We start from the raw sequence: 19,048 nt of genomic DNA on the forward strand, positions 1-19,048 counted from the left end.
CTCCGGAAGTACTATAAAGGCTTTGTACGTGATTGAATTATATGCAGAATTAAAGAATTGGCTATTGCATTAAAAAAAAAAAAAAAACCAAATTCGGGTGTAAACATAAATTACTTTATAACACATTCTGTAATTCCCTAATATGAATTTGGTTGGAGTAGTCAAATAATATCCCACTGGCTAGTGACTACTAGGCCACTGATTGTAAACATAAATGCACATTTTCAAAGAAGCCATTTAAAATGAGGAAAATGCACATTTTTCAAAAGCAGCCACTTGCCAAAAACAAACATTTCCCGAAAGTCCAAGGGATGACGAGAGAGAAAACGGGAAGTAGAAAAAAAAGACTTATATCGTGAAGAGAGATAATAAAACACTTTAACCATATTTAAAAGTGTGGCGGTTACTTTGCAACTTTCCAGGAGAGAAATGTGTTGAATCTTTTAGAAAGGGGAAGTAGATAGGGAAGAAAGAAAGTCCACAGGAAACAGTAGATCAATGCGTTGGGAAAACTGGGTAGATCAACCTCAGGTATCGCTATGTTACATGGTTGGGAAGTGAGCTTCATATTCAAGTTTTTTTACAAATAACATCAGCGTATACATATGTTACAACTTTACAATTCACGGACTCATCAGGACTCAGTAGTCCACACAAAGATCGGAGGCAACTCACAAGACAGAGCAATAACTGAAAAACGAACTACAGCAACCTAAGAAAATGAAGAATGCATCTCTTGCTGAACTACCTGGAGACGAGCCAACCAGGTTTAATCAATGGATCCTTCTTGAAATTTCGACGTGCTACAGAAGTAGATTCCCCAAGGCGGCGGAAACACTGCATAGAAAATGAGAGAAATTGGAAGCCAGCTTTAGTAACTACCAAAGTATATGTAACCGATAATTGGCAACATTTTTCACATGTATGGAAAGAACAGCTGAAAATATGCATGAAAAACATGGCAATTCAGCAAACACTAACTAGTCGCAGTTGCCGGTTACCACTAAAGGGGGTAATCCCGTTCTAAAAGCTGAAAGGTACATCTATTTTCTTTTTGGTAGGAGCAGCTGAAAGGTACATCATAGTGTGGTGTCTAAGTGAGATCTGGTGTCATTTAATTTAGCAGTATCTTTGAAGACATATATATATATATATATATATATATATTATATATATATATATATATATATATACATTACAACATAGTTTCTCCATCCTAAACATTCGCCATAAGCTGGAAGATTGAACATCAGTAGAAAAAAGAAAGGGTCAATAGAAAAGGCTTGGAGAGGGAGGACTTGCAGGCATCTGTAGGCAGCCTCTTCTTCTTTAAGGAATGGTACTTCAGACATGACGATATATTTTCAGCCTCTGTTATATTTCAGTTATGAAATAAGTAACAACAAAAACTCAATTATGGAGTATGTCGCTGTATACAGCCTTGTCTCTTCCTAGTAAGATTATAGGGAAGGATGGTTCTTAAAGGCCTGAAGCGTTAGCCATATAAAAGTATAGATCCAAAGCCCAATAGAAGTGCAGCTTTTAACAAAGTTAGCCCTACAAACTACAGAGTTCAAAAATAATTTATTTATCTAAATGCCAATAAACGAGGAAAAATAAAAGAAAAGGAAAACAAAAGCTCGAGATTTCATAATTTGGTTTCGTCTACATGACGTATGGACAAGTAGAACCAACCTTGAGGTTAAAATACTGTAATCCTTACAGCTACCTTCTCCCAAAGTCGCTCATTGCTAGGAATTCAAACAACAATCAAAGAATAGGGCTAGGGATAGTAAGTTGTACCGATGTCTTCAGTGTAAACTGTAAAGGAACCAATTACAACTCACTCTCTCAAGAGGGTGAGACTGTCCCAATACTTTGTCTTACCACACAATACTCCACATTTTCACCTCTCTTTACATATATTTATACGAGAAGCTAGCTTGCTCTTTACTACATAATAGACTCAATAGCTAATTACAACTATAGCCTCAGATTATAAATAACTCTAACATCACAGCATCTTTCTGGTATTTTATTGCAATTACAGATTAGTCCTTAGGTGATCTCCTGGCATAAGTGATTAGGATAGGGTCCCTCTGTTGACCCTTTGTATTACTGATAGAGAGCCAATTCTCAGCATGGCGCTGTATAGAGAGCCAAATAGTGTGAACAGTATTGGTAATCCCAAAGCTCACAAATATGCTCATTTTCAATCATAAATCCACCATAATCAACTTCTAGAACCAACTCAACCACTGCATGTAAGCAACTATTTCAACTTATATCTGAGCCACAGATCTAATTTGTATCCCCTTCTGCAACTTTCCTGTGAAGAAATAAGATATATATATACCATGATGTCCCACGGGGTTTGTCACGTATGCAAAAAGAGACAGTGAGGAGAGGGGAAGAACACCCATCAGATCCTCTAGCTAATGGATCACAATTTATCTATGAAATGCACATAACTCATTCAAAATCACAGCGGACAGCGAAGTGCTTTCTAGTTGCTACTGCACTCGAAAGATCCCTTTAACATGTATCACTAGAATTCTATGATAGAAAAGATACAACACCAGCTAGATATTTAAATATTGGGCACGTATTAGTATGTTGGTAAAGCTCGTGTTGTTACTTTGCCACTAGGGAGCAAGCTTTTGGGTAGAGCCATCCTATGGGGAAACAGAGGGAGCTTCTTCCAAGCTTAAGTGGTTTTCTAGGGTACACTACATACTCATAAGCTGTAATGAACTGCCATGGCTAATGCAAGATTATACAGTGATCAAGGACCGAAAATGGAGTTAGATTAATAAAGAAAATTACATAAACTAAGGATAATTTTTAAAGCATACGAGCGGCTCTCCCAAGAAAACTAAAATACCCATAAAAATTTCAGCACAATCTCTCTCCAAAATGTCCTATATATAGCAATTTTTTCTGCAATAACTCTGTAGCTTATTCCTCAAGCTAGCCTCTAACTTAATCATAATGCAATACCAGGAACTTTTTGGTACAAGCATCACACTACGTGGCAATAAAACCCTCTAAACGTTCAGATTATCCCAAACTTCTTTGCTAGTGGTAGCGTTTGAAATCTTGACAAATGTCTCTCGATCTAATCCTGCATATATCAGAAACAATGCATTTTGATCTTTCTTCATAATTTACTTTAACTCATCCTTGTGTGCTGGTGCGTATAAGGCTTTTACCTCATCAGACGGTTTTTCGAAACCATCACTGACAGCGTCCCACAAATCTTGGGAACCAAGTAGAGCTTTCATTTTAATGCACCAATCTTCATATTGGTCTTTGGATAATTGGGGATTTGGGGTACTGCTGGTTGAACAAAGTTGGTAGACATTTACCCTCAAAAAAAAAAAAGTTGGTAGACATTTTGAAATATTTAAAATAACGTGGCTCTGGTACCAAATGTAGGAGTTACAATTTACAAATTTCTAACTCAAATAATTATAAGAACTATATTAAGGAGAAACTGATATGGGTTACAACCCAAGAATATATTTTTCTTGTATATATCTTTCAAATATAAAACTTCTCCCACTTATGTCTCTCCTTTCTTTGTTTCTCTCTTGTTCTTTCTTTTCTTCTACTTTCTTATTACAATGAAATAACAATTCTACATATATATAACTTATGATTTACTAAACAAATAAAGCATTAAACTAATTCTCATTTTAAACCATTATCTAATTTAAACAAAAGTTATTAAAAGTAAATTAATTATAGTAATGCTAAATTAAAGTTTGATTTTCAACTGGGGGCACTACCTTCTATGACATTTTTGTGGCAAGGTAAAGTACCACCCAACGGATTCCAATTAGCTGACCAAATTTTACTAGCGATAACTTTTTATCTCTTCCCTTTGCTCCCCCTCTCCCACCCTTTTTCCTTTATTTTATATTATTCCAGTTCACTAGACTTCCTTGGTCTGGCGGCCGGTATTTCAGTTGCAGTAGCCATTGGCTCATTGCAGCTTGCAACAATACACACCACCAAGACTGCAGTATGAAGCTGGATGTTATGCTCTCTCATCAATCTATTTTTTTAAAATTGCTAAAAGAGACATGAAAAAACAAAGAGAAACTGGACAGAAAAAAAGACCCAAGGAGAACTACAAGTGAACACCAGTCAATATGGTGAACTAGCTAAATCCCACTAGTACTTTCGTGCCAAAAAGTGACATAAGAGGTTGTTTCTGATTCTTCTAAATTTGCTTGCTTTGCCGACCTACTGGCGAATCATGGTCACATGTTTTCCTTCACTGCGGGTTGGCATGTCATCTATGGAGGACACATTTTGCGGTGCATAAAGAGGACTGTGAAAGTCCTTTGAACATTAAAGATTGGTTACAGATTCGTTTGTGTGGAGTTTGGAAGGTCAAGGGTAAAAGATTGTTGCAGAGAATGCTTTGATGGCTATTGTATGGACCAATCGCCTGAAACGAAATGGCAGAAGTTTTAATGGAGTTGCGTGTTCCTGTGATAGTTTATGGGATAAAAGTAACTCTGTTAGCGTCAGTATGGATTATGGACAAAGGCAGCCAAGTTTTTTAGATTTCATACTACTGGTGAGATACAAAAGAGTTGGGTAAATTTGTAAATAAATCTTGTTAGTTGTTTCTTCTAGACACCTTGTACTCCTGCTGTTGCCCTTTCTATGAAGTTCTAATCTATAACTTTTTCTTCTAAAGAAAAATTACTGATAAGGATGTAGTCTCACAAATTTCCTATAAGTAATATTTCTGCCAGAATGGAGTAGAAGTGCCGCTGCAATATGTTTTACCCAAATATACCCACCGAAAGAGCAAAAAGCAGACAATACAATTATACAAATATACGTAGATTAACCCACTGGATATCTCACCAAATATTGATATACCAACCTTGTAACAGACGATAGAATCATCAGGATACATTGCAAATAGCTTCGTTCCGAGACGAGCATGGCAAGAATCACATAAGCTCTCATCATTAATTTGCACATTTCGTGCTCTCTCCTCAAGTCTTGCAAGACTAGCATCAACATCCACTGAGCGTGAAAGACTATGCACAATCTGGAAACAAAATCGTCAGTTCAGATTTGTCAAAAACTTATAAGAGATTTATCCATAGATAAAGATAATTGATAAAGTGAAAATAAAATCTGCAAGACTACCTCCGGATTTTATTTGTTAAGTCTCATTTGGAACGAGCACAATCTCCAATAAACATATTTGACCATTAACATCTTTAGTACGGTTATATAGGTATTTGGAAATTTTGACATAAATGATCCCAACATTCATTCACCTGTTTCCAAAATTAATCCCAACTTTTGATATTTTGGAATAATCCCAAGTTGGGGACCTTCTCTAAATAATCCAAACTTCTAATTTTCCAATATGATGTAGGCCCAAAATGGATCACAATGGCAAGAAATACAACTGTTTGGATTATATTGAGAAAGCTAACGCAAAACATAGGACAACTCTTTAGTAATTCAAAGTTGGTATTTAATTGTGAAGATGGGTGAAAGTTGAGATTATTCATGTCAATATTTCCTAAAACTTAACGAAGCTAATGACTCTACGTGCCTACTTTTTTATACATAAATTACCTAGTACGGTCAACGAGAAAGTTTGACTCTTCAAAGGCAAATGCAAATTACAAAAAAATGATTTAGTACAATATAAGCAAGCAATGTTTAGTACAAGAATACCCGAAAATAGATGCAAAAGGTTCAGTCTAATGTGAATGTCAAGGGTGGACCTAATAGCTACATGAAAGCTGCTTTAGACCCTTAAATGAACAATGTCAAAATTTGAACCAGTCCAATATAATCAAAAGCTAAAGAAGATCTCTCTGCAACTTTCTTAAAACGACCTTGCTAACAAATGCAGGTTTTAGAAACCAATATGGATCCTCAGTTAAACACCTTTTTAATCAAGTAGATAAATACACATCACATACCTCTCTCGCACCAAGGAACGTAAAATGTTCAAAATATTGTATGAACTAAGGCTACAACACAATACCAAGAAAAATGCCAAAAGGAAATCGGAAATTCGTTATGGGACGAAGGGAGTATCTTAACGGATTAGAAAGCATTACATTATGAAACTCCTGAGTCTTGGTTCTGTTTTTATATATCTAACCTAACTTGTTTTCTTTTTATGTTCTTAATCTAGTTTCGATGTACTTAGCATGTAACATAGCTCAGATAGGCCTCGAACATGCACAGAAACACAATCACACACTAGTGGTAGGTCACAAGGTCTATCATGGCCCATTAGAATATTAGATATGCTAATAGATCAAGTAGGATCCAGACTAGATCAGGTCCAAATACATACTACCTCCGTTTCATATTAATAGTTATACTTACACTTTTCACACATGTCGATGCACTACTTTGAGCTTTTATATCTCTAACTTTGTATTTGTAAAAAATATAAAAAGTCGATATTCAAAAACTACATATCGAGACGAATCAAACAAGACCCCACATGACTATATTTTCTCTTAACCATAACTCACAAATGATAGTCAAAGGGAAATTTGTGAATAGTGTCAAAAGTGAAAGTGTAACTATTAATATGAAACGGAGGTAGTATACAACTGTGAGCAAGTGTTCACGCACGCACACACTTGTGTGTCTGGACGCAAGCACACACTCATACTTACAAGAGTGAGTAAGTGTGTGTGTGTGTGTGTGTGTGCGGGCGCGCACGTCTGCGTGTGTTATTACGTCTATGGGCATAGTATCTCAATTCTCAAAGACTAGCGTTTAAGACAACCCTGCATCTTTGCGTTCATGCATCTCGCTAATTTCACAAGTAAGAAAATGCATATGCATACGTGGGTACATGGGGTGAGAATGTGCATCTTTATATGAAACTGTGCAAGTAATTCATCTTTTTATAATTGCAATCCTTTTACTTTTGCAATATTAATGAACTAACTTTGAGTCTTTGACCAAAAACTTTTTTGCTAATATACTTCCCCCATATCACAATAGTTGCTGCATTTCTGATTGGAACAGTCATTAAGAAAGAGCTAAGAGAATGTTTAAATGATTATTTTACCCTCTTCCCCCGTGTGTGCATGCAAACACAAAGTCAAACTTGACCACCCATTGCCACATCACCCAACCACCATCATCATTCCACCAGTCCCCCGCCCTCATCAACGGAGGCCACCAGCAACAAAACTTGGCAGCCACAATACCCCAACAGTCAATGTCAACCACCATCTCACCATCAACCATCTATCATCGTCTGCTTCGCTAACCAAATATATTTTCCCTCCTAACCTCTCGCTTACATTGTCCACATACTCACCGCCGCCACCTTCAAACAAAATCGAATGGCACCACAGCAGACCCTAGAGCAGCAGGTGGTATCTATTGAGACTTGAGAGGAGCAAGAAGAGAGAAAATAAAGATGAAAAAGAAGCAGAAAAAGGTTCTTGCAAGATTTGGGGATGTAGGAGGAGCTTGGACTTGCGCTACAACCGGCATTCACCATGGTGACAAAACAAGGACGTATCGTATCGTCCGTGTCCTAAAAGTTCTCAAATTTACCGAACCTATACTACTTGCATCATAAAGGTATAAAAAAACCGCGTTTTAGGCAGGTTCAAGGGTTATCTCTTGGTCTGAGCCGATATTTGGCGGTACTACAACTGCATTATCCCATACACGCATCAATGTGACCATTACTGTGATCGTGATTCGAACTATGGCGTTCACACATATAGATGAATTTACATATTTCAAAAGCATAGTGTAAGTTTAAAGGTGAAAGTGGGAAGAGGTTGGCGTCCGGGTTGATTTGAGATAAAGTGAAGATTGCCATTGAAAAAAGTGAGGTTACCATTAGTGAATTTAGAAAAAGAAAAACAAGAACATTAATTGCCAAGCTGTTTCCAACTAAATTAGCATTTCCTAGCAGTTGCACAAATATTTCCACGCATTATCACAGGACCATTTGCTGGGTGATGCAACTACAATAACTAACAAATACATCAAGGTGAATGCATTCCTGTAACAGTTCAAACCTTTCACTTCCGTCTGAAATATTGAAATCATGCTTACAGAAGTGGAGAAAACATACTTTTCCTTGATGATAATGATGAAGTCGAGCTCTTAGCATTCTTAATATAATTTCTGACGCAAGTTGGAGGGGAATATCTGGTGACAGTCTCTGCACGAGTATCACGACATTTTAAAGATTGGATCAGTTTGCATGTTCAAATTCCCAGCATTTGATTTTGCTTTGGGGAAAGGGAAGTCCTGGTCAAATACCTCTAGGACTTGCAGAGGATCAAGTGATTCTCCATGGTTATGAAGCAGGCGAACGGCTGCATTAAACATCGGCTCCTTGCCATTCTGAGGATCTAAATACATATCAAGCAACCTGATGTCATTACAGACAAATCCCGTTAGAGAAAATCATACAACTCTATGGGACATACTCTAATAGACAAATTCAACAGCAGTAAAATCTATGAAAAACTGACTGCATATAGGCGTCTGGTCTCCCAAGCTCAACACAATATTGTTCAGCAGCTTCACTGTCTTCCAGCTTCCTGATAACCATTAGCTGCAAAGTATTAGTCGCCAGGCCGTGGAATATCTAGAAAAATTAAAAAGAATTTCCTAGGAAAATATTGTATGAAACTGTAAACAAGCACCATATGTAAAATGCTCCACATGATGTCAATCAGACAAAACAAAAGACACATAGTGAGCACCTTTGCTGTCCAAGTTATACAAGTGTCTATTTAAAACAAAAGGTATTGCGGTCTCTACCCGCCAAAATTATTCAATAAAGTGCGTACAATTAATTTACAAAACATCTCCCCCCCCCCCCCTCCCCCACTGATCTATACACCCCAATTTCCAAGACCAAGAAATACCACTTAATCACAACCTCATACACGATGCCGATCTAAAGACCAAAAGATGGGATTCACTCATTGCAGATCATCAACAGTTACCAAAAACCTCTTTTCCAATCGCTTAAGAAAATGTAGCTCCATCAGGATAGAGGATTTCTGATATTCACATTTCTTCCATCAATGAAGATGTGCACAGCCATGAGGGTTTGATGCATTGGTTAAAATGTGCAATCAGGATGCCCAACAATGAGCCGATAAAAATCCATACTCTCCAATTTCCTCCAAAATTATCATAGTACAATATATATATATATATATATATATATATATATATATATATATATATATATATATATATATTATTAAAACGTATGGGCAATCATTGTAGGCAGCCACATGTCACCCCACCTCATACGATTACGTGGCGCCATTTCGTCATTGACATGACATTCTACATTTAAATGTCGTCCCCCCTTAAAAATGATTAAGAGATTAGCGTAAGAAACCTTGATCTCATGACCTCTTACTTCACAATGTCAAGATCTTACCACCAAGCACATCTCTTATGTGTAATCAAATTCTAATCCCAGCTATTAAATGCTTATGCCTCATTAAATTTTTAAATAATAAAATTACAAGAGAAAAATAAAATAGCAGATCTATTATTATTATCTAAACGCATGGGCAGGAAATGTAGGTACTTAGGTAGCCACATGACCCCCCCTCCCCCTCTGACATGGCATCATGTCATTTGTCACTTGACATTTATTCGGAACATTGTCGATGTAAAATTTTGAACCGACACCAAGTGTGGAAGAAAGAGATCGTCTTATTGCTTCTTGTATCAAGATCAATGATGATGTTACGGATTTTTAATCGAAACCAAGAGTTGAGTTCCAATGTATTGAGTGCATATTATGAATGTGGATTATTTTCATTCATTTTACCGAAATGACATTACCCTTGAAAATGATCAATAAGGGCTTTGCATAAGAGGTTCAAAACCCCCTCATCTCTTACTTCACGTGGCATGATTTACCACTAAGCTAAATCTCTTACATGAAACCATATTCCAGTTCCAACAACTAAATAACTTATTGTCTTTATGTTAACACAATTAAAAAATAATTCAGGCCATCGCTCGAGCCCAAACACTAGTTATGACATCAGACACCTTTAATTTGCAAACTGAATATGAAAAAATATATTTAACTCGGCCTCTTCATTTTTGCTCAAGAACCTATGTGGCTATGTCGAACCCTTGTCACTCGGACATAAATATAAATACTTAGACACTTCATTTTGGGCCAAAATCATGGATCATTTACTGCATAATAAACGGGACAGTTAGACATGTAACACCACCTTGCTGCTGCCCCTCACCGTTGCTGCACCACCTCCAACCATGAAGCCACCCCTCCAATTGTTGCTGCCACGGCTCTCACACCTCCTCTCTTCTCTTTTTTCCTCCACCACAAAAGCTCATATTTGAGGTTTTAAATGTCAAATTCCACCTGAAGTTTTCATGGCCGATTTCGATCATCTAAAGGCATAATCAAGGATAAGTAAAGGTAATTCCGTTGTTATTATTGCTTTTCTTTCGTTTTTGAGGTGGGTTGTTCCGGTATAGGGTGGTGTTTCGGTGGCTAAGATGGGGGTTTGGTGGTTGTGTGGTTGTGTGGTGGATGGCGGTGGTTTCGTGTTGCTGTGGTGGTTTTTTGGCTGTGATGGTGGTGGGGTGAGGTTTCATGGTGGTTTCGTGGTTCTGTGGTGGTTTTTCGGATGTGGTAGTAGTGGGGTGAGGTTTCTTGGTGGTTTCGTGGTGCTTTGGTGGTTAAGCAACTCTGGTGGGATGGGCGACCGGTGAAAGTTTCGTGGTGGTGAGTAAGGTTCGTTGTTGCGGTGGTGGTGGGATGCTTGTTTGCTGGTTCTCGTCGTGGTGGTGGGTTAGCTGGGTGGTGGTTTTGTGAAATAGTGTGGTGATTTTGGACCTTGTGATGGCTTGAGTGGTTGTTGTGATGGCTTGATTGGTGGTCAATAATGGGTCAACATGACGATGGAATAAAAAGGAGAGAACGGGTAAGTCAAACCCTTGTGGGGATGGGGAATGAATGTAGAAACAGTTCGAGGGTAACCAATAGGTGAAGGGAAAGATTGAACAAACAAAACAAACAACAAGGGAATCGGCTTACTTGATTCCCTTTCCCTTTTTTGTAAGCTCCCAACCCAACGTCTCCTCAGGGTTTTCCACATTCCATTTCTAGATACTGTTGATTTTATTGCTATAGGAGAAGTTCAACCGTTGTGTTATTATGTGTCAAACAAATATTAGATGAAATACATACTTTGTTAGCTTCCATATCTCATCTTTCCCTTTCTATACCCGGTGATGTATCAAAGCTTGAATTGTTTATCCAGGCTGTTGATCCCCTGACTTTTTCAACCCTCATCCGCATCTCCTTGGCTCAAGTCAGCACACCGGCCATACCTCCTCAAGTGAGAAGCTACCTTTCGAGTTGCAAAATAGATCTAGTTTAACAGTGTCTCTCAGACATCTGTTCCAGGGCGTACAGTTGGTCATTTTGTTCGGAAATACATCCCATTCGAAAACATTGACATAACACAGACAACTTCTTCAAGTAATTGGTTAGAGAGAATGTCAATGGTTGTCGCTGCAACTACCCAGTGGAAGAATTCAAAGCAAATATGTACCTCAGCGGCAAAAGAAGTGTCCATTGTGGCAACTGCATTTATGTCACTGATGAACAGTCCATCCAATCAAAGAGTTGCGAGAAGTCAAGAAATGTCAGTTGTTCAATTTTATAAAGACTACTTGCCACATGGTACCAAGGGTTCAAAGAGTATCTGAATAAGGATGTTGCGTAAAGAATCGACAAACTATCAGTGGTCGGACAAGAAATAATAAGTAAAGTAACTTCTAACACAATAGAAGCAACAAGCAAAAGGCTTCTTTCCGCTAGTTCAGCAGTATGAAACATAGATTAAGAGAGCATGGCTAAAGAGGACAAAGAGCAGAATCTGACTCAATGCAATAGGAGAAATCTAAAGGGACGAAAAGAGACAAAACATTGGACAGGACAACATTTAACAGATTGATTGCAGAGATATTGACAACAAGAGCGCCAAACAGGGGTGAATATTTTAAATGGAAACCAAAAAGAGGAAAGAATCTCCCCAAACCTGATGGTTTATTTTTCTTTTTAAAAAAAAGAATAAACGAAGAAATTTTGATCTGCTATTTATTCCTTTGTTTGTTGAATTATGTTTTTTTTTTTTACTAGTGATTGACTATTATCTTCCACAGCTTTGTAAAATCTGGGTGTTCAATCATTGGGCATAATGCATTTTGTGCTATCTATAGATCTGTCCTTGCTTGGCATGCATTGGACGGACCTATGAAGGTTCCTGGGTGGCGCGGGCCCCACCAAAAGATATATATTCTATTTGTTTCCTTTGCGTCAAACGCACTGAAGACAATAAAAATAACTTTACACGCCTTCAATTCAGAAAATAAAATTTGCTGCAGTTGATTGTGCGGCTACAGTAGTCATTAATGTATGATTGAGTACGGTCCGATTGATCTGGTAGTCAGATTAAGTTTTTCTTTATATTTTTCTCTCTCTTTTTCTTTTCCTTTTTTTTTCAAGACTAATGCTTTTTGGTGCTGTTGAAGCAGTATTTTCCTTTTTACTTTTGTTCTTTCTATTTAATATCCATTGTCTAATATGTTTAAAGACTAACAATTCATATGTTATCATGACCAGCTTGGAGTCTTTTAAACATCAATTTTTCTATCATACATTTATAACAATTGCTTTATTCATTTAAAAATAAATGCAACAATTTCAGTATCTGCACTTTTTGTATACAAAGTTTGCCAAGTTAAAATTATCATTATGTAGGATGTTGGAATTGTTGATCTCTATGTATATTTTCTGATTACCAACTTCTTTTACTCTGTAGTACTAGATAAGTTTTCAAGAAATTAATAGTCAAACTTGTGTGTTTGGATGCAAAATTCATATATTTAAAAAATGAATGAAGTATTAAAATATAATAATGAATTTTTTTAATAGCTGACTTGAGCATTATAAAGTTTTAGCTTTGTCATTTCTAATTCTTATCAATAAGTGTCATGAATTCATAGTTCGACTTCTTTATTATGCTCATTATGTTCTTAGATGGTTTGGTTAGGACCCCCTAAATTTAAAATTCTGGATCGGCTCTGCATGCATTTACTATTTAACTCCATTAATCATAGGAAAATAAATTGCAATACTGTCGCATTCTCCAGCAGCCTGAATCCTTTTTAATGCTTTCATATTTACAACTCCCTTCAGCACCCTGTTGAATGACCAAGAACGTGACAATCTTGCCAACACCTACTTTTCACTTCCTTCATTGTGATAACATCCCATCATAGAAGCAAATTCAATAGGGTTTGACACTACCATAGAAATTAAACACCCACGCGCGCACGCGCAACGCGCACCCACACACCCCCACCCCTACACGTGCACAAACACACACACACACACACATTTAACCTCAATTGAAAAGCCATTACCAAAGAATATGCATGTTCTACCCAACACTACAAACAATACAACAGTTTTTGTAGTCTTAGATGAATTCTGAATCATATGAAATTATTGCATTGGAAACTTACAAAAAAACAGTTTACCTTTGCTTCAAACCCACCCCTTCACTATTTTACTATCGGATACTTTACCCATCTATTGCAGAGCAGATGATATCTATCTAAGTATGCGCATTTCTTAGATAATTCAGAATCAGCACTTTTTAAGTTGACATGGAGAAAACACATAGTTGTTAGAAAAAGAACAATACTCACAATGCCAATATTTGAAAAACCAATGTTTCCTGACCTAACTTCCGGTATAGAATAGCCTGCCATGGAGAGATAATATAGACCAATTACACTCATAAATTTGATCATTATACCAGAAGTAAGAAGATTAACTAAGCAAGGAACGGCAGAAGAACTCAGTTATCAGTTCCAATGGGGAGAAGATTATTAGTGTGAGAATCTAATAAACCCCTTGGCCCCTGTCTTTCCAAATAATCCACCCAATTAAACCAAAAGATATCTGCACTCAGACCAGTTTACACAGGTGCATAACTTATTTAAAAAGAGAAGTCCATAGTTTATTCATCAACGAATTGTATTATTGTAGAAAGGTAAGCATAAGATGTTACCTTTTCCAGCCATAACTCTGAGCCTTCAATTAACTCAAGAATCTCCTCTGCATCATACAAATCAGAAGAATGTAAGAAGATCTGTAGTCTTTCTCTAACAGGATTCTCAGATGGCAGATTCTTTCCAACAATATAATTATTTGGCTCCCTGATACTCCTGTTAACAGCTTGCTGAGAGTTATCTGTTTCCAGACTTTCAAGAGCTGTTTTGGCAAGGGAAAGAGCATATGATGTATGGAAATGTGTATCACTGGAGTCTTGATCTTCAATCAACCACTGCAGATATCTGTACAAACAAGAGACATGGAGATTCAAATTCATGTATAGAATGACCCGTGGTAAAAGAATAAACAATAACATAAGCAAACCTTCCCTATATCGGAAAAGGCGAATTTAGATTTGAACACCTAGAGAAAAGACTTTTACCGGAGATAATGAAGCAGACATATTAGGTTAAACTGCAACAGCTAGCTAAATTTAGAAACAGAAAACTTTTTGGATCCCACTCTGCCACCCTCCTCTAACAGTGAAAGTTACCATAGCAATAGATTTGCACTTCCACATGAAATTTTAACAGAATTTGATGTCTCTATCTTTAACTGAGACCATTAGTAACATGCAAGGCAATTATCTTTCTAATTGTATCTGGGTGCAAATCAAGCAAAGGCTAGGATATGTAGAGACAAACAAACAAAACAAAACAAAAAAAAACCCTATTGTATGGGTTGCAGTAGAGCAGATGTATTATGATAGATGAAATAGCAACTTAAAAGAAACTCATCAAAAAGTTTACTAGATTCTAATGCATTCAACCAGACCTTCCAGTCTGCCAAGTGAGAGATGTCTAGCCTTCACATTCACATGTAAAGAAAATCTATATGACAAAATTACCTTCTTCGACGAATGCTCAAGTAAATATAGTTGCTTTGACCACCCTCTCTAGCCATCAATAGCTACCAACTTTTGGCGATTAGAAAATGAGTTCCCCTAATAACCAACAATAGAGTTTGATGACATATTTCCTTATATGCACTCAATTCCCAGAAAATCACTCATTCTACAGTTAGTCAAATCGGGAGCACCACACACACAGGCCTTCTAAAATAAGGTACACCTTGAAAGTGTAAATATTCCTATCGAACCCCTATGTTACTCAAACACGGGTGGGTACAAGTGTCAGCAGTCTGGTATGGATGCATATCTAAGTGCGAGACACATCAAGGCTCAAAATTCGCTGCATTAAAAATAACCCTGATCTTATAAGACTTTCGCATGTAATTTTCACATCACAAATAGAGATGCACATAATTCAGGTTGACTTGTTTACTATTCTCCAAATTTGATCAAAAAGGTTTCTTTCTCATCAATAATGTAGGTCAGCTGATGCCTGCTGCCAGAAGGCTGAGTAACACCATTTATGAAAAACGTTGCTACACCTGCTCTTAAAGATAAACCAGTTTTAATGTTCAGAATTTAGGCAGTAAAAGAAAAGAAAAGGGTTTACATAGCTCGACATAAAGAAAGGAAAAAGAAAAGCTGGGAAACAGATCCACATTTTTGCTTCACTGATAAAAAAAATTCATCCCCTCTTGAACAGAAGTTACTACCGTTCTCAAAATCCAGTAATACTTTTCCTTTGAAGTTCTCTTTCACCATTAGATACATCTGCAAAGAAACCAGGGACTAACTACTAGCTATCCTGGCAAGCTCCATAAGAACCATAACTATAAATAGGGAATGATGAAAGCAGCCACTTTCCTCCCCCCCCCCCCCCCCAACCCAGGGTGCCACTGAATGAGCAATAAGCAGGTTTTTCAATAAATGAGAACGACACTTTCTCTGTCTTAAGACAACTAGAATGAGCAAATTGGAGAATTATCTATGTAGTTAGCATATAACATTTTGGATTCTGAACCACTAACATGGAAACACAGAAAAGTGCTGAATCATTATACAACCATGAGAATTAGGCATGAATGTAAATTGTTAGATACAAGGTCCTTTTACCTTTGAAGAATCTCAATTTTTCTTGGATCAATAGCAGCAACTACGTCATCTGCAAAATCCAAGTAGAAACTAGAACTAAGCAAAATTTTCCTTCCACTCTAAAAAGTTAACACAATTAGGCTCCGTTTGGTAGGGCGTAAAATATTTTCAGTGTAAAATGATTTTCATGGAAAACAATTTACAATGGAAAACACAATTCCAAATTTAGTTTTCCGTTGTTTGGTTCGATGTAAAAAAAATGATGAAATGAAAGGAAAATGAAAGGGAAAGTAAGGAGGTAGTGAGAGGAGTGTACAAGAGAAAGAAGGAAAATTGTTTTCCCTTCATTTTGAAAGGAAAATGGTTTTCCATCCTTGGGAGAGTAATTTTACCCCAAGGGAAAATGGTTTTACACTCTTTTGCCAACCAAACAATGTAAAACTGAAAATAGAGGAAAAAAGTTTTCCGGGAAAACGTTTTACGCCCTACCAAACGGAGCCTTATAATCCAACCACCCTAGTTTTGATAGTCAACAATCAACAAAGTCTTAAGAAGTGACAACTAATACACGAGTTAGCAAAGCTTAAGATAATAAAATTGATACACTAGTCATCTATGTGTTAAGAATTGATGACTAATAAACTATTAAAGTCAACAAAAGATTCAAAGGATATGAGGAAAATCCAAAGCAAATCTTTATGTGATTTAAGTTGTAAAGGATGAAAAACTTGATGGCCATTTCTTTAACGATGGCAACAAAACAGGTTGTGCATATTACATGGCTGTTGCAATCTTAAGATTCATTCTCAAGTTTGTGAAGCAAATCTGCAAAACCAGGCCTAAACCTGAAGGCTTGTCTTCAGTCGAAGGATGTTTAAGAACCTTAATGTACAACTAGACTCCAGAAGTCATCAGAATCACTTGTCCTAAGAGCCCAACTGGCACACAGTGGGTTTAGACCAAGGCGCTGGCCTGAGCATGCTGCCCCTTATTTATGCAAAGTTAAATTTCAAGTGATCTAGCCCGAATAATGTAATTGGATAAGCCCCTTACTTCATGGTATTAGTTGGTACAGGCGTACAGCATCTAGGCCAGCCATTCATCACCTCTAATATGCTGTCACCTTTTACCCCTCCGTTCCAAAAAAAACCCTCCATCCCATATTAAAGTTCTCATTTGCTTTTTGCAGTCTCCGCGACACAACCTATACTATTACTATTTTAATTACATAATAATATTGTATAAACTATAAAGCTGATACGTCAAACATGCACATTGGGAATAATCTAACTAAATCCCACATGAGTACATGACTAGATTTTATCTTATGTACTTGCTTTAATTTTTTTTATGTTCTTTCGATTTGCCTTTTTGGGGTTTCTTCCTACTTTTATTTTGCCCCTCACAACAGATACCCATGTAACTTCCCGTGGCCCACCATTTAGTCATTTACACTTACTCCTTGGTAACTACCCAAAGTAAATGGGAAGGACAAAAAAAATTAAAGTTAAACTAGTGAGAACTTATGGTCAAAATTTAGCCTCAGTGCAGTTTGAGTACTTACCAATTGTGTGACATGGACTTCAATAGCCAGCTATTAACCACTTATAAATTGTCAAAGACACTTTCAAGATGCAAAATGTGAATATGAGATACAGAAAATTGGGTGGCAGGAATAGGATGCTGCAATTTACAATTGACATCTTTACCCTAGAAGAACATCACTTTGAAGTTATTCTACAGAAACAGAAGCAATGAGCTCATGAAGAGTAAGCATGTATAGCAGCTTTAAATAATATCTCAGTGACCAAATATCCATACAAGTTGCCTATTGGAAGCAGAAAGCTTACCAGGTGGAAGCGGATTGGTACGTTTGTCGGAAGTTAAAACTCGAACAGCAAGTTCTTCATTAACTTCTGAAAGCTAGACAAGAATAAAATAAATTGTCGGACATTAAGATTTTAATGATTAACTCAAATCAGCAAGAATCACATACCCATCCCAGATGCTGCAGAATCGACTCTACATCAGCTGACTCCTCAAGAATTTTAGACGCTTCAATGGCAGCAGTTTCCCTGCTGGAAATTGGTATTGAATATGAATCACTCAAACTGTATGTTTCAGTCGCGTCTTGATGTATGCCAGGTGGACAATTTCTAGCTAAAACACGCCAAATAGCTAACGCGTTCGAACTCATTCCTTTATTTGCGTAAAGAAAAGCTAGGGTCCTTAAATGCCCAGATTCTTCTAATAAAGTTTCCAGCTCCTCCTGCGCTGAACATGCAACATTTGTAGTCATTCTCGAAATAGGACTCTTGGCTTTCATGATTGTGACAAGCACGAAGACTCACAAGTAAGCTTTCTTGGGGCATATATATTACTTTCATGCTAACCAGTCTAGCCAGCAGAAAATCACACCAGAGACTAACAGCACTCTCCTTACAAAATTCTAAACCTTATGAGCTAGTGTGTGTACAGTACCATGGCTGCACAAGTACACTGAACCGTGAATATCAAATGACAACCAAAAGTATCAAATTCATTCAGGCCCCCTCTGGATATGGTGATTAAAATAGTTCCAACATTTATCATGTGCTTTGAAATAACCAAGTTAAATTACCTACTTCTATTTAACTGTCATGATAGGCCACTAATTTTGTTCCCAAATCTTTGACATTTAAGAGAGAGTAATTTACAGAAAGAGAGAAATTAGGAATGCTATAAGCTAAGGACAGAAATTATTAAGAGAGAGAAATTAATAATTCCCTGTTAATATGCTTCGAAGAGGAAAGCTGATTATAGCTTCCTATTACTTTGCCTCTTCTAAAATATAAATTTAGTATAAGAGAGAAATTTACTCATTTTAACTACACTTATCAATTGTGCCATATAGACATTTACACACACAAAAATTAAGA

At 36.9% G+C, this 19,048-nt stretch overlaps 1 protein-coding gene across 8 annotated transcripts in view; it reads right to left on the reverse strand.

The window, feature by feature from the left end:
- Positions 1 to 503: 503 nt before the first annotated feature.
- Positions 504 to 19,048, reverse strand: part of LOC104901395 (vacuolar sorting protein 3) — a 32,375-nt gene continuing 13,830 nt past the window's right edge. For 2 of the 8 annotated variants that reach the window (XM_010688964.4, XM_019251217.3), the window contains 10 exons: positions 18,127 to 18,399; positions 17,981 to 18,053; positions 16,152 to 16,200; positions 14,145 to 14,430; positions 13,780 to 13,835; positions 8,523 to 8,591; positions 8,308 to 8,419; positions 8,117 to 8,206; positions 4,907 to 5,077; positions 504 to 837 (listed from right to left, as the gene is read on the reverse strand). In XM_010688964.4, the coding sequence (XP_010687266.1) occupies positions 745 to 837; positions 4,907 to 5,077; positions 8,117 to 8,206; positions 8,308 to 8,419; positions 8,523 to 8,591; positions 13,780 to 13,835; positions 14,145 to 14,430; positions 16,152 to 16,200; positions 17,981 to 18,053; positions 18,127 to 18,399 (1,272 nt within the window). In that variant the 3' untranslated portion in view covers positions 504 to 744. Of the gene's footprint in view, positions 838 to 4,906; positions 5,078 to 8,116; positions 8,207 to 8,307; positions 8,420 to 8,522; positions 8,606 to 10,268; positions 10,418 to 11,248; positions 11,662 to 13,779; positions 13,836 to 14,144; positions 14,431 to 16,151; positions 16,201 to 17,980; positions 18,054 to 18,126; positions 18,400 to 19,048 lie in introns of those variants that run through there. The other 6 variants (XR_007269053.2, XR_007269054.2, XR_007269055.2 and 3 more) reach the window with 6 other exon arrangements.

Source organism: Beta vulgaris, chromosome 8 (genome assembly GCF_026745355.1).
Source record: "Beta vulgaris subsp. vulgaris cultivar EL10 chromosome 8, EL10.2, whole genome shotgun sequence".
Lineage (NCBI taxonomy): Eukaryota > Viridiplantae > Streptophyta > Magnoliopsida > Caryophyllales > Amaranthaceae > Beta > Beta vulgaris.